At 41.1% G+C, this 12,918-nt stretch overlaps 1 protein-coding gene across 1 annotated transcript in view; it reads right to left on the minus strand.

Moving 5' to 3' along the window:
• Nucleotides 1-12,918, minus strand: part of CFAP99 (cilia and flagella associated protein 99) — a 260,465-nt gene that overhangs the window by 13,644 nt on the left and 233,903 nt on the right. The window contains exon 14 of the mRNA XM_053700308.1: nucleotides 12,106-12,271. Within this exon, the coding sequence (XP_053556283.1) occupies nucleotides 12,106-12,271 (166 nt within the window). The remainder of the gene's footprint in view (nucleotides 1-12,105; nucleotides 12,272-12,918) is intronic.

Here is a 12,918-nt window from a genome sequence, read left to right on the forward strand (position 1 = left end):
TCGCTGACAGGTGGCAAGAGTGAGACTCTGCCCAGCGAATTATCTTCAAAACTTCCAACATCGCTAGGGAACTCCTGGTTCCCCCTTGATGATTGATGTAAGCCACAGTCGTGATGTTGTCCGACTGAAATCTGATGAACCTCAGGGTTGCCAACTGAGGCCAAGCTAGAAGAGCATTGAATATTGCTCTTAATTCTAGAATGTTTATTGGGAGGAGTTTCTCCTCCTGAGTCCACAATCCCTGAGCCTTCAGGGAGTTCCAGACTGCTCCCCAGCCTAGTAGGCTGGCATCTGTTGTTACAATCGTCCAATCTGGTCTGCGAAAAGTCATTCCTTTGGACAGATGAACCCGTGACAACCACCAGAGAAGAGAATCTCTGGTCTCCTGGTCCAGATTTAGCAAAGGGGACAGATCTGAGTAATCCCCGTTCCATTGACTTAGCATGCATAGTTGCAGCGGTCTGAGATGTAGGCGCGCAAATGGCACTATGTCCATTGCCGCGACCATTAAGCCGATTACTTCTATGCACTGAGCTACTGATGGGCTTGGAATGGAGTGAAGGACACGGCAAGCATTGAGAAGCTTTGGTAACCTGGACTCCGTCAGGTAAATCTTCATCTCTACAGAATCTATAAGAGTCCCTAGAAAAGGGACCCTTGTGAGTGGTAACAGAACTTTTCCACGTTCACTTTCCACCCATGCGACCTCAGAAATGCTAGAACTATCTCTGTATGAGACTTTGCATTTTGAAAACTTGACGCTTGTATCAGAATGTCGTCTAGGTACGGAGCCACCGCTATGCCTCGTGGTCTTAGTACCGCCAAAAGAGAGCCCAGAACCTTTGTAAAAATTCTCGGGGCCGTAGCTAACCCGAAGGGAAGCGCTACAAACTGGTAATGCCTGTCTAGAAAGGCAAACCTTAGGTACCGATAATGATCTTTGTGAATCGGTATGTGAAGGTAGGCATCCTTTAAATCCACTGTGGTCATATATTGACCCTCTTGGATCATGGGTAGGATGGTCCGAATGGTTTCCATCTTGAACGATGGAACCCTTAGGAATTTGTTTAAGATTTTTAAATCTAAGATTGGTCTGAAGGTTCCCTCTTTCTTGGGAACCACAAACAGATTTGAATAAAACCCTTGCCCTTGTTCCGTCCGCGGAACTGGGTGGATTACTCCCATCACTAAGAGGTCTTGTACACATTGTAGAAATGCCTCTTTCTTTACTAGGTTTGTTGATAACCTTGACAGATGAAACCTCCCTTGTGGAGGAGAAGTTTTGAAATCCAGAAGGTATCCCTGAGATATAATCTCCAACGTCCAGGGAGCCTGTACATCTCTTGCCCAAGCCTGGGCGAAGAGAGAGAGTCTGCCCCCCACTAGATCCGTCTCCGGAAAGGGGGCCCTGACTTCATGCTGTCTAAGGGGCGGAAGTAGGCTTTCTGGCCTGCTTGCCCTTGTTCCATGACTGGTTGCCTTTCCAACCCTGTCTGTAACGAGCAGTAGTTCCTTCCTGTTTTGGAGCGGAGGAAGTTGATGCTGCTCCTGCCTTGAAATTACAAAAGGCACGAAAATTAGACTGTTTGGCCTTCGATTTGGCCCTGTCCTGAGGAAGGGTTTACCTCCAGTAATGTCAGCAATAATTTCCTTCAAGCCGGGCCCGAATAAGGTGTGCCCTTTGAAAGGAATATTTAGTAATTTAGACTTAGAAGTTACATCTGCTGACCAGGATTTAAGCCAAAGCGCTCTGCGCGCCTGTATGGCGAATCCGGAATTTTTAGCCGTAAGTTTGGTTAAATGCACTACGGCATCCGAAACAAATGCATTAGCCAGCTTAAGGGTTCTAATCTTGCTCAGAGACTCATCCAATGGTGCTGTGCGAATCGCCTCTTCCAGAGACTCAAACCAGAATGCCGCTGCAGCAGTGACAGGCGCAATGCATGCAAGAGGCTGTAATATAAAACCTTGTTGAACAAACATTTTCTTAAGATAACCCTCTAATTTTTTATCCATTGGATCTGAGAAAGCACAGCTATCCTCCACCGGGATAGTGGTACGCTTGGCTAGAGTAGAAACTGCTCCCTCCACCTTAGGGACCGTCTGCCATAAGTCTCGTGTGGTGGCGTCTATAGGGAACATTTTCTAAATATCGGAGGAGGGGAAAAAGGCACACCGGGTCTATCCCACTCCTTACTAATAATCTCTGTAAGCCTCTTTGGTATAGGAAAAACGTCAGTACACACCGGCACCGCGTAGTATTTATCCAGCTTACATAATTTCTCTGGGATTGCCACCGTGCCACAATCATTCAGAGCTGCTAACACCTCCCCTAGCAACACGCGGAGGTTCTCAAGCTTAAATTTAAAATTTGAAATTTCTGAATCCGGTCTCCCCGAATCAGAACCGTCACCCACAGAATGAAGCTCTCCGTCCTCATGTTCTGCAAATTGTGATGCAGTATCAGACATGGCTCTCGTGTCATCGGCGCGCTCTGTCCTTAACACAGAACTGTCGCGCTTGCCTCTTAACTCGGGCATATTGTATAATACTTCTTTCATAACATTAGCCATATCATGTAAAGTGATTTGTAAGGGCCTTGATGTACTTGGCGCCTCAATCTCACGCACCTCCCGAGCGGGAGACGAAGGTACTGACACGTGAGGAGAGTTAGACGGCATAACTTCCCCCTTGTTGTCTGGTGATAATTTCTTTATCGGTACAGATTGACTTTTATTCAAAGTAATATCAATACAATTGGTACACATATTTCTATTGGGCTCCACATCGGCTTTTAAACATAATGAACAAGCAGATTCCTCTGTATCAGACATGTTTAAACAGACTAGCAATGAAGCTAGCAAGCTTGGAAATTACTTCAATAAGTTTACAAGCAATATAAAAAACGCTGCAGCGCTTATTAAAAAACACAGTTGAGTAACAAAGAACTAATTCAGTTATAGTCAACAATTCTTTAAATTTATTAATTAGCAGAGGATTGCACCCATTAGCAACAGGATGATTAACCCCTCAGTAACCAAAAAAACGGATATCAAATTAATATTAAACGTTTTTATCACAGTCCAACACACTGTCACAGGTCTGCTGTGACTGATTACCTCCCTCAAAAACGAATTTTGAAGACCCCTGAGCTCTCTAGAGACGTCCTGGATCAAGGAGGAAGAAGCAGGAAGACTGATAGAATTTTAACTGCGCAACAAGGCGCTAAAAAGAGGCCCCTCCCGCTCATTTACAACAGAGGGAGACCTGGTATAACGGTTTCTATGCAGAAATATACGTTAGCCATGTGGAAAAAAATTCATGCCCAAAAGGATTTATCACCAAAGTACCTCAGAAAACGAAAAAAAACATATTTAAATGTCATGCAAAGTTATCACTAAGCCTGCAACCAGTCGCTACCACTGCAGATAAGGCTTAAGCATTATTTCAGTATTAACAGTATTTTCTCAGTCAAATTCTAGTCCCTAGAAAATAACTCTACTGTGCATACATTTATCAGCCTGATACCAGTCACTACTACTGCATTTAAGGCTGTACTTACATCATACGGGTAACAGCAGTATTTTCTTAGTCAATTCCATTCCCAGAAAATATTGTACTGCACATACCTCATTTGCGGGGGACCCCGCATGCTATTCCCATGTTCTGAAGTTACCCCACTCCTCAGAATGTCGAGAACAGCCAGTGGAACTTAGTTACGCCTGCTAAGATCATAGAAAACGCAGGCAGTTTCTTCTTCCAAATACTGCCTGAGATAGAAAAACAGCTCACTCCGGTGCCATTTAAAATAACAAACTTTTGATTGAAGAATAATTAAGTAAAAACTCCAACTCCTCCCGCGACCTCCTTCTTTGTTGAGGGTTGCAAGAGAATGACTGGATATGACATGTGAGGGGAGGAGCTATATAGCAGCTCTGCTTGGGTGATCCTCTTGCAACTTCCTGTTGGGAAGGAGAATATATCCCATAAGTAATGGATGACCCGTGGACTGAACACACTTAACAAGAGAAAAACACTAAACCACATTCATTAAATTATCATTTTCACTAACTGAATCCCTTTCAGTAAAATCTTACTTTAATAAGATGTGGCTGAAACACTGCTCTCTGTGCCTCTCTTCCTGCTTTGTAAGGATTCAGGAAGTGACAGTGGCACATTCCACTGCACTTAGAGGGGAAGAATAGAACTCTCTTTTTCACTTTAGCAAAGCTTGCAGCTTCACAGCACAGCAACAAAATATATGAAAGTTGTTTTTTTCCGTTTTTGTTTTGTTTTATATGATTTAACATCCAGCCCCAACCCTAAGTTCCACTTACTAATGCCTCTCACTTGATTGGTTCAGCCCAAATAGGACTGCCTCAAATAAGCAGTTAATGGGCCATGCAATGATCTTAACCACTTGCATCCAGTAGGTGGCGCAGCATGTTGTGTAATGGTGGGCAGACCTGCTTGTGCCTCTCCATTGCACAACATATAGCTGTGAGAGAAAAAAATGCTGGGGGAAAAAAAATTACAATTTTTTTTTAAAAAAGCCAATAAAAAAAACAGAATTTATGTTTACCTGATAAATTTCTTTCTCCTACGGTGTATCCGGTCCACGGCTTCATCCTTACTTGTGGGATATTCTCTTCCCCTACAGGAAGTGGCAAAGAGAGCACACAGCAGAGCTGTCCATATAGCTCCCCTCAGGCTCCGCCCCCCCAGTCATTCGACCGACGGTTAGGAGAAAAAGGAGAACCATAAGGTGCAGTGGTGACTGTAGTTTACAAAAAATAAATTTAAACCTGACCAAAATGCCAGGGCGGGCCGTGGACCGGATACACCGTAGGAGAAAGAAATTTATCAGGTAAACAAATTCTGTTTTCTCCTACATTGGTGTATCCGGTCCACGGCTTCATCCTTACTTGTGGGAACCAATACCAAAGCTTTAGGACACGGATGAAGGGAGGGAACAAGTCAGGTAACCTAAACGGAAGGCACCACTGCTCGCAAAACCTTTCTCCCAAAAATAGCCTCCGAAGAAGCAAAAGTAATGAATTTGTAAAATTTGGCAAACGTATGCAGTGAAGACCAAGTCGCTGCCTTACAAATCTGTTCAACAGAAGCCTCATTCTTGGAAGCCCATGTGGAAGCCACAGCTCTAGTAGAGTGAGCTGTAATTCGTTCAGGAGGCTGCCTTCCAGCAGTCTCATAAGCCAACCGGATGATGCTTTTCAGCCAGAAAGACAGAGAGGTCGCAGTCGCCTTTTGACTTCTCCTCTTGCCAGAATAGACGACAAACAAGGACGATGTTTGTCTGAAGTCTTTAGTTGCTTTTAGATAAAACTTTAAAGCACGAACCCCATCAAGATGGTGTAACAGACGTTCCTTGTTAGAAACTGGATTAGGACACAGAGAAGGAACAACTATTTCCTGGTTGATATTCTTATTGGAAACCACCTTTGGAAGAAAACCAGGTTTGGTACGTAAAACGACCTTATCTGTATGAAACACCAGATAGGGTGAATTACACTGCAAAGCAGACAATTCAGAAACTCTTCTAGCAGAAGAAATAGCTACAAAAAAACAAAACTTTCCAAGATAGTAACTTAATATCTATGGAATGTAGAGGTTCAAACGGAACCCCTTGAAGAACTGAAAGAACTAAATTTAGACTCCATGGAGGAGCCACAGGTCTGTAGACAGGCTTGATTCTGACTAAAGCCTGTACAAACCCTGAATATCTGGCATGGCTGCCAGACGCTTGTGTAACCAAACAGACAGAGCAGATATCTGTCCCTTAAAAAAACTAGCTGACAGACCTTTCTCCAATCCTTCGTGGAGAAAAGATAGTATCCTTGGAATCCTAATCTTACTCCATGAGTAACCCTTGGAGTCGCACCAGCAAAGATATTTCCGCCATATCTTATGGTAAATTTTCCTGGTGACAGGCTTTCTAGCCTGGATCAGAGTATCTATAACTGATTCCGAAACCCCACGTTTAGCTAGAATCAAGCGTTCAATCTCCAAGCAGTCAGTTGCAGAGAAACTAGGTTTGGATGTTCGAATCGACCTTGAATTAGAAGGTCCTGCCTCAAAGGCAGCTTCCATGGTGGAACCGAAGACATATTCACCAGGTCTGCATACCAAGTCCTGCGTGGCCACGCAGGAGCTATTAGAATTACCGAAGCCTTCTCCTGCTTGATCCTGGCTACTAGCCGGGGGAGAAGGGGAAACGGTGGAAAGACATAAGCTAGATTGAACGACCAAGGCGCTACTAAGGTATCTACCAATGTCGTCTTGGGATCCCTGGACCTGGACCCGTAACGTGTAACTTTGAAGTTCTGACGTGACGCCATCAGATCCAGATCTGTAATGCCCCATAGCTGTTTGAGCATGCACAGTTGCAATGGTCTTAAATGAATTCGAGCAAAAGGAACCACGTCCATTGCCGCAACCATTAGTCCTGTTACCTCCATGCACTGAGCTATGGAGGGTTGAGGAATGGATTGAAGAACTCGACAAGTGTTCAAAAGTTTTAGTTTCCTGACCTCTGTCAGAAAGATTTTCATTTCTACCGAGTCTATTATTGTTCCCAGGAAGGGAACCCTTGTGAATGGGGACAGAGAACTTTTTTCTATGTTCACCTTCCACCCGTGAGACCTTAGAAAGGCTAGAACAATGTCCGTATGAGCCCTTGCTTTGTGAAAAGACGACGCCTGTATTAAATGTCATCTAGTTAAGGTGCTACTGCAATGCCCCTTGGCCTTAGCACCGCTAGAAGGCACCCTAGCACCTTTGTGAAAATTCTCGGAGCAGTGGCCACTCCAAAGGGAAGAGCCACGAACTGGTAATCCGAATGGCTTCCATTTGGAATGATGGAACTCTGAGTAATTGGTCTAGGATCTTTAAATCCAGAATTGGCCTGAAAGTTCCTTCCTTTTTGGGAACTACAAACAGGTTTGAGTAAAATCCCAGTCCTTGTTCTGTTCAGAGCGGCAAAGAGAATGACTGGGGGGCGGAGCCTGAGGGGAGCTATATGGACAGCTCTGCTGTGTGCTCTCTTTGCCACTTCCTGTAGGGGAAGAGAATATCCCACAAGTAAGGATGAAGCCGTGGACCGGATACACCAATGTAGGAGAAATATATATTTTTGCCCATATGAGAGGTGAAGCACTGCCTCACCTGCCTCTAGTGACTGCACATCACTGGTTTGCAGCTATGTTCAGCATGCCCTGTGACCTTTAAGATACTTTGCAATCAGAGGCTTGGATGATAGAAGCCTGTAAGAGGTAGTGTATTGAATCTTGTAACAAAACAGTCAATTTGTCGCCATATTTCTATGAATAGGTCGGTGCCTGCATAATCAATCGAAAAAAATTATCTTTTTCATAAAATATGAAATATCAATCTTCATTGAAGATTGCTACCAGGGTGGGTCAAAATATAAATGTTTTCTTTTTTTTCTCCCTAAATATCATTTTTTAGCAAATTATGCATGGTTTTGCAACTTCAGGACACTGACAATTCTCTTGATTTAATCTATTTTATCCACTCTACTTTAGCCAATTAAAACAAGATGTAAATGGGCTCTTGCATTTATCAAAGTACTTACTCTGTAGTAAGTTGCAGGGCCTGTCAGACAGCACTAAACTTAATTATTGTAAATGTAGCATTTCTGGAGGTGTAGAAAAATACAATTTGAATGGTAAATTACAGGAAAATCAGTCAAAATAAATACCTAATATGCATTGCATATTTTATATGCTGATTAAGGGCCAGATTGCAAGTGGAGCGCTAATTAACACTCCCGTTTCTGTGTTAATAGCGCTATAAGATTTTTTACGCTCATTGGAACTTAGAATATTGCGTGCGTGTTCCCTTATTCCCCCGTAGAAGTCAATGGAGAAAAAGAAGTGAAAAAAACCACCCCACTCTCGCGGAAACCTGATCACATATTCTCATGTGCGCTAACCCTATATGAAAATATGAATATTTCACATTTCAATGTTCTTTTTATTCATAAATACATATTTCTACATATATCTGATGGTATTTTGGTACAATATATATCTATATCTATATATACATATATATATATATACACACACACACACACACACACACACACATATATATATATACATATATATATATATATATATATATATATATATATATATAGATATTAACAGATATATATTTAGGAATCTCTATTTATTAATACATAGAACATATTCTGCTATGTACAGAACATTGGAATGTGAAATATTTACAATAAATACAGTACAATAAATGCACTTGTGTACATATGTACAGTATATATGTGTTTGTGTATATATGTTGGTAAATACATATATACACATATAAATACACATTTATAGACACACACACACACATATATATATATATATATATAAATATACATACATATACATATTTAGAGATGTATATGTATGTATCTCAATGTTAAATCCCTTTGCAAGCCTTTTTTTTTCTTCTCTAACACCTGAGATTTGATATCTTTGAGCCCTTATAACTTTTTTGTGCAATATTTTTTTAAATAATTTTTATTAGTGTTATTATGAGTGTAAATGTACTCTGTAATGTATTTTTATGTGTTTTGTGACACTTGTAAGCCCAATGAGCACAAACCCCTTATCGCTCGTGCACAAATGTATACGCTCCAATGTGGCCCTAAATATTATATTGTGATGTAAGGTGTTGAGCTGACTGTCCATTTAAATAATGATTCTGTTTCATGGTGGATTGACTGTCTGATATTCTTGCGAAGCAGCTCATCAGTCACTGAAGAATACAATAATCAATAAATAGCATCATAGATATGCTATTGCTCAGTGAGACATACAATGTTTTACTTTTACACTTAAACCCGAAAATTGTCATTGTCATGATTCAGATAAGGCTTTTCATGTTGTTTAGCAAAGTTTAATCTTGCAGTTTTGTGCCGAAGAGCAAGCAAGGATTTTTTCCTTGGATGCTGTCCATATAAGTTGACATTATGCAATGTCCTTAGCACTGTCTGACCTGTCACAGAAACTCTATCGATAATCCCTGAGCCAAAACTGAAGCACTTGCCTTGATGCAAACCTGAAGCACTTGCCTTGATGCAAATCTGAAGCACTTGCCTTGATGCAAACCTGAAGCACTTGCCTTGATGCAAACCTGAAGCACTTGCCTTGATGCAAACCTGAAGCACTTGCCTTGATGCAAACCTGAAGCACTTGCCTTGATGCAAACCTGAAGCACTTGCCTTGATGCAAACCTGAAGCACTTGCCTTGATGCAAATCTGAAGCACTTGCCTTGATGCAAACCTGAAGCACTTTCCTTGATGCAAACCTGAAGCACTTGCCTTGATGCAAACCTGAAGCACTTGCCTTGATGCAAACCTGAAGCACTTGCCTTGATGCAAACCTGAAGCATTTGCCTTGATGCAAACCTGAAGCACTTGCCTTGATGCAAACCTGAAGCACTTGCCTTGATGCAAACCTGAAGCACTTGCCTTGATGCAAACCTGAAGCACTTGCCTTGATGCAAACCTGAAGCACTTGCCTTGATGCAAATCTGAAGCACTTGCCTTGATGCAAACCTGAAGCACTTGCCTTGATGCAAACCTGAAGCACTTGCCTTGATGCAAACCTGAAGCACTTGCCTTGATGCAAATCTGAAGCACTTGCCTTGATGCAAACCTGAAGCACTTGCCTTGATGCAAATCTGAAGCACTTGCCTTGATGCAAACCTGAAGCACTTGCCTTGATGCAAACCTGAAGCACTTGCCTTGATGCAAACCTGAAGCACTTGCCTTGATGCAAACCTGAAGCACTTGCCTTGATGCAAACCTGAAGCACTTGCCTTGATGCAAACCTGAAGCACTTGCCTTGATGCAAACCTGAAGCACTTGCCTTGATGCAAATCTGAAGCACTTGCCTTGATGCAAACCTGAAGCACTTGCCTTGATGCAAACCTGAAGCACTTGCCTTGATGCAAACCTGAAGCACTTGCCTTGATGCAAACATGAAGCACTTGCCTTGATGCAAACCTGAAGCACTTGCCTTGATGCAAACCTGAAGCACTTGCCTTGATGCAAATCTGAAGCACTTGCCTTGATGCAAATCTGAAGCACTTGCCTTGATGCAAACCTGAAGCACTTGCCTTGATGCAAACCTGAAGCACTTGCCTTGATGCAAACCTGAAGCACTTGCCTTGATGCAAACCTGAAGCACTTGCCTTGATGCAAATCTGAAGCACTTGCCTGTTGCCTGTTTTTCAGCGCTAGATTGTGCAAGTAGCGCACTGTCCGTGGCGTCACTTTAGGACGACAGCCACTGCCGCTCTGATTACCTCCTGATTACTGCGGCAACTGCGTTTTGACTGAAATTTAGTTGGTCACCGATCTTCCTGTATCTTTTTCCATCTTTGTGAAGTCTCACAATCAGATTTTTCAATTTCTCTGGCAATTCTTTTCCATGTGGAGACATGAAGCAAACTTGCAGATAGACACAGCCCATTGGTCAAAAAAACTAAATTTATGCTTACCTGATAAATTTCTTTCTTTCCGGACATGGAGAGTCCACAACGGCATTTCAATTACTAGTGGGATATTCAACTCCTGGCCAGCAGGAGGAGGCAAACCCCCCCCCCCCCGGCAAAGTGTTAAGTGTATATATATATATTTGAATGTGAAATGTTAATACTGTGTCATAACTGGCTGTTATTATGAAACTGGTTCAAAAACACTAGCGAGTGAGCTCCATTATAATATATTATAGGAATACACTAATGGATGTATATTGTGCACTTATATTGCCCACACATTTTGATTATTTAAGTTTGCTCACATACTATATTAGATTGATTGTTACTGAGTTTAATACATTATTTGGTTTTTTGAATATATGACTCACATGATGATGCTTATGGGCGGTTTTTCGCTGATTAGGGGTGGGGATAGCACCTTTTAAATACACTGTTTTTGTTTTACATTTTCACTTAGTCTGATGAAGGGGTGATTGATCCCCGAAACGTCACTGTTTTCTATATGTGCCAATAAAGCACCTTTTTGTACAAATTCAGTGAGTTAATGCCTTTTTTGGAACTGTACATTTTGCTTGCCTGCACCCTGGTAGCTGACTTTGGAGGTGGGAGTGCGCTCTCTTGTGCATTTTATATATATATATATATATATATATATATATACACACACACACACACATACATATATACAGGTAGTCCTCAGTTTACGCCGGGGTTAGGTTCCAGGAGGAATAGTTGTAAATCGAAACCATTGTAAATTGAAACCCAGTTTATAATGTAAGTCAATGGGAAGTGAGGGAGTTAGGTTCCAGGCCCCTCTCAAAATTGTCATAAGTAACACCTAATACATTATTTTTAAAGCTTTGAAATGAAGACTTTAAATGCTAAACAGCATTATAAACCTAATAATATAGATTGTATCATCATCAAACTAAGTTTAATGAACAAAAACATTTTTTTACTTGTATTTTTCTGCAATCAGTTCTCTGCATTGTTAGCATGTTAGATAATATTAGGTCTGCACCTATTCTATGCATTTCAATCTGCAGTGATTAACAGGCAGTTAGGCACTCTCATCTCAAGCAGCTGGACAGGAAGATAATAGGGAAGTGGCTGCTCGATCGCTAATGTCTGTTCTGTGTAGACAGATCAATTTCAGACCTGTTAAGTTGTATAACTTTGCTGCAAAACAAGCGGACAAGCTCCACCTACTGGCTATTTTAATTACTGCACATGACTGAAAAAAAAGGTTGTTATTCTGAAACGGCGCAAATTGAACCAGCGTAAACCGAGGGCCACCTGAATATATATATATATATATATATATACACACATACACACATGGCTTTTTTTGTAGGGGTACTCACCAGTACCCCCACCTCTGTCAACCCATAAGAGGTTATATTTGTAATCATTATGCAAATACTCTAGTTTTCACAAGAGGGGGCTGCAAAATACATAAAACGTAAATAATGTAAATAATCTTGTCCCTTTGCTTTTTTCAAAGTTACTAAGCAGAATATATCAATCAAAAATCAATGAGTACTTGCCTTATACGATCTGGTGGTATTTTGTTTAGCTTTTATCTTTAAAGCTTCTTCTTGCTTTTTACGTTCCAGAATTTTTTCCTCTAGTTTTTTTTGTAGTCCATTGACACGGTCATCTTTTGCAATGGCCGTTTTAGTAAACTCAGATTTAGCTTTCTTTTCTTCGTGCCTGTCAGAAAGATAAAATAGAATAAATGAACCTTCCATACGCCATGGCCAAAAAAAAGTATATATTTTTCCTTAAACGTAGCAAGGTCATTTTAATCAGGTGATAGCACGCAAATAGCATTACATTTTGTGCCTGTCACATGAGTGATTCATTGTTACACTTAAAGCAGCGTTTACACTTACTGTGCAACTTTGAGTTAAGGCAACAGCTCAAGTGGAAAATTGTATTGCTTCTCTGTAAAATGACCATGTTGCAAAGAATAAAAGAACCTAAAAATCCTTTTATTTCGTGTGTGCTAATTTCTACTTCTTTTGTTAGAGGGGAACCTGACTCCTTTAACAAAACATACAACGGTAACGTGCCAGGTGTCTATGATTCACCCATTTTCATCTACTCTTCCTCTCTGGGTAACTATACGAATTCCCGACAGCTTCTCTAGTTATAATTATTCATTTCAAAATGTAAGATGATATGAAACTGGCAGGTTTGAAAATTAATGGGACAGTTTAGTCAAAAATAAGCTTTCATGATTCAGATAGGGCATGTAATTTTAAACAACTTTCCAATTTACTTTTATCATCAATTTTGCTTTGTTCCCTTGGTATTCTTAGTTGAAAGCTAAACCTAGGTAAGCTCATATGCTAATT

This window comes from Bombina bombina, chromosome 2 (assembly GCF_027579735.1).
Source record: "Bombina bombina isolate aBomBom1 chromosome 2, aBomBom1.pri, whole genome shotgun sequence".
NCBI classification, from domain to species: Eukaryota; Metazoa; Chordata; class Amphibia; order Anura; family Bombinatoridae; genus Bombina; species Bombina bombina.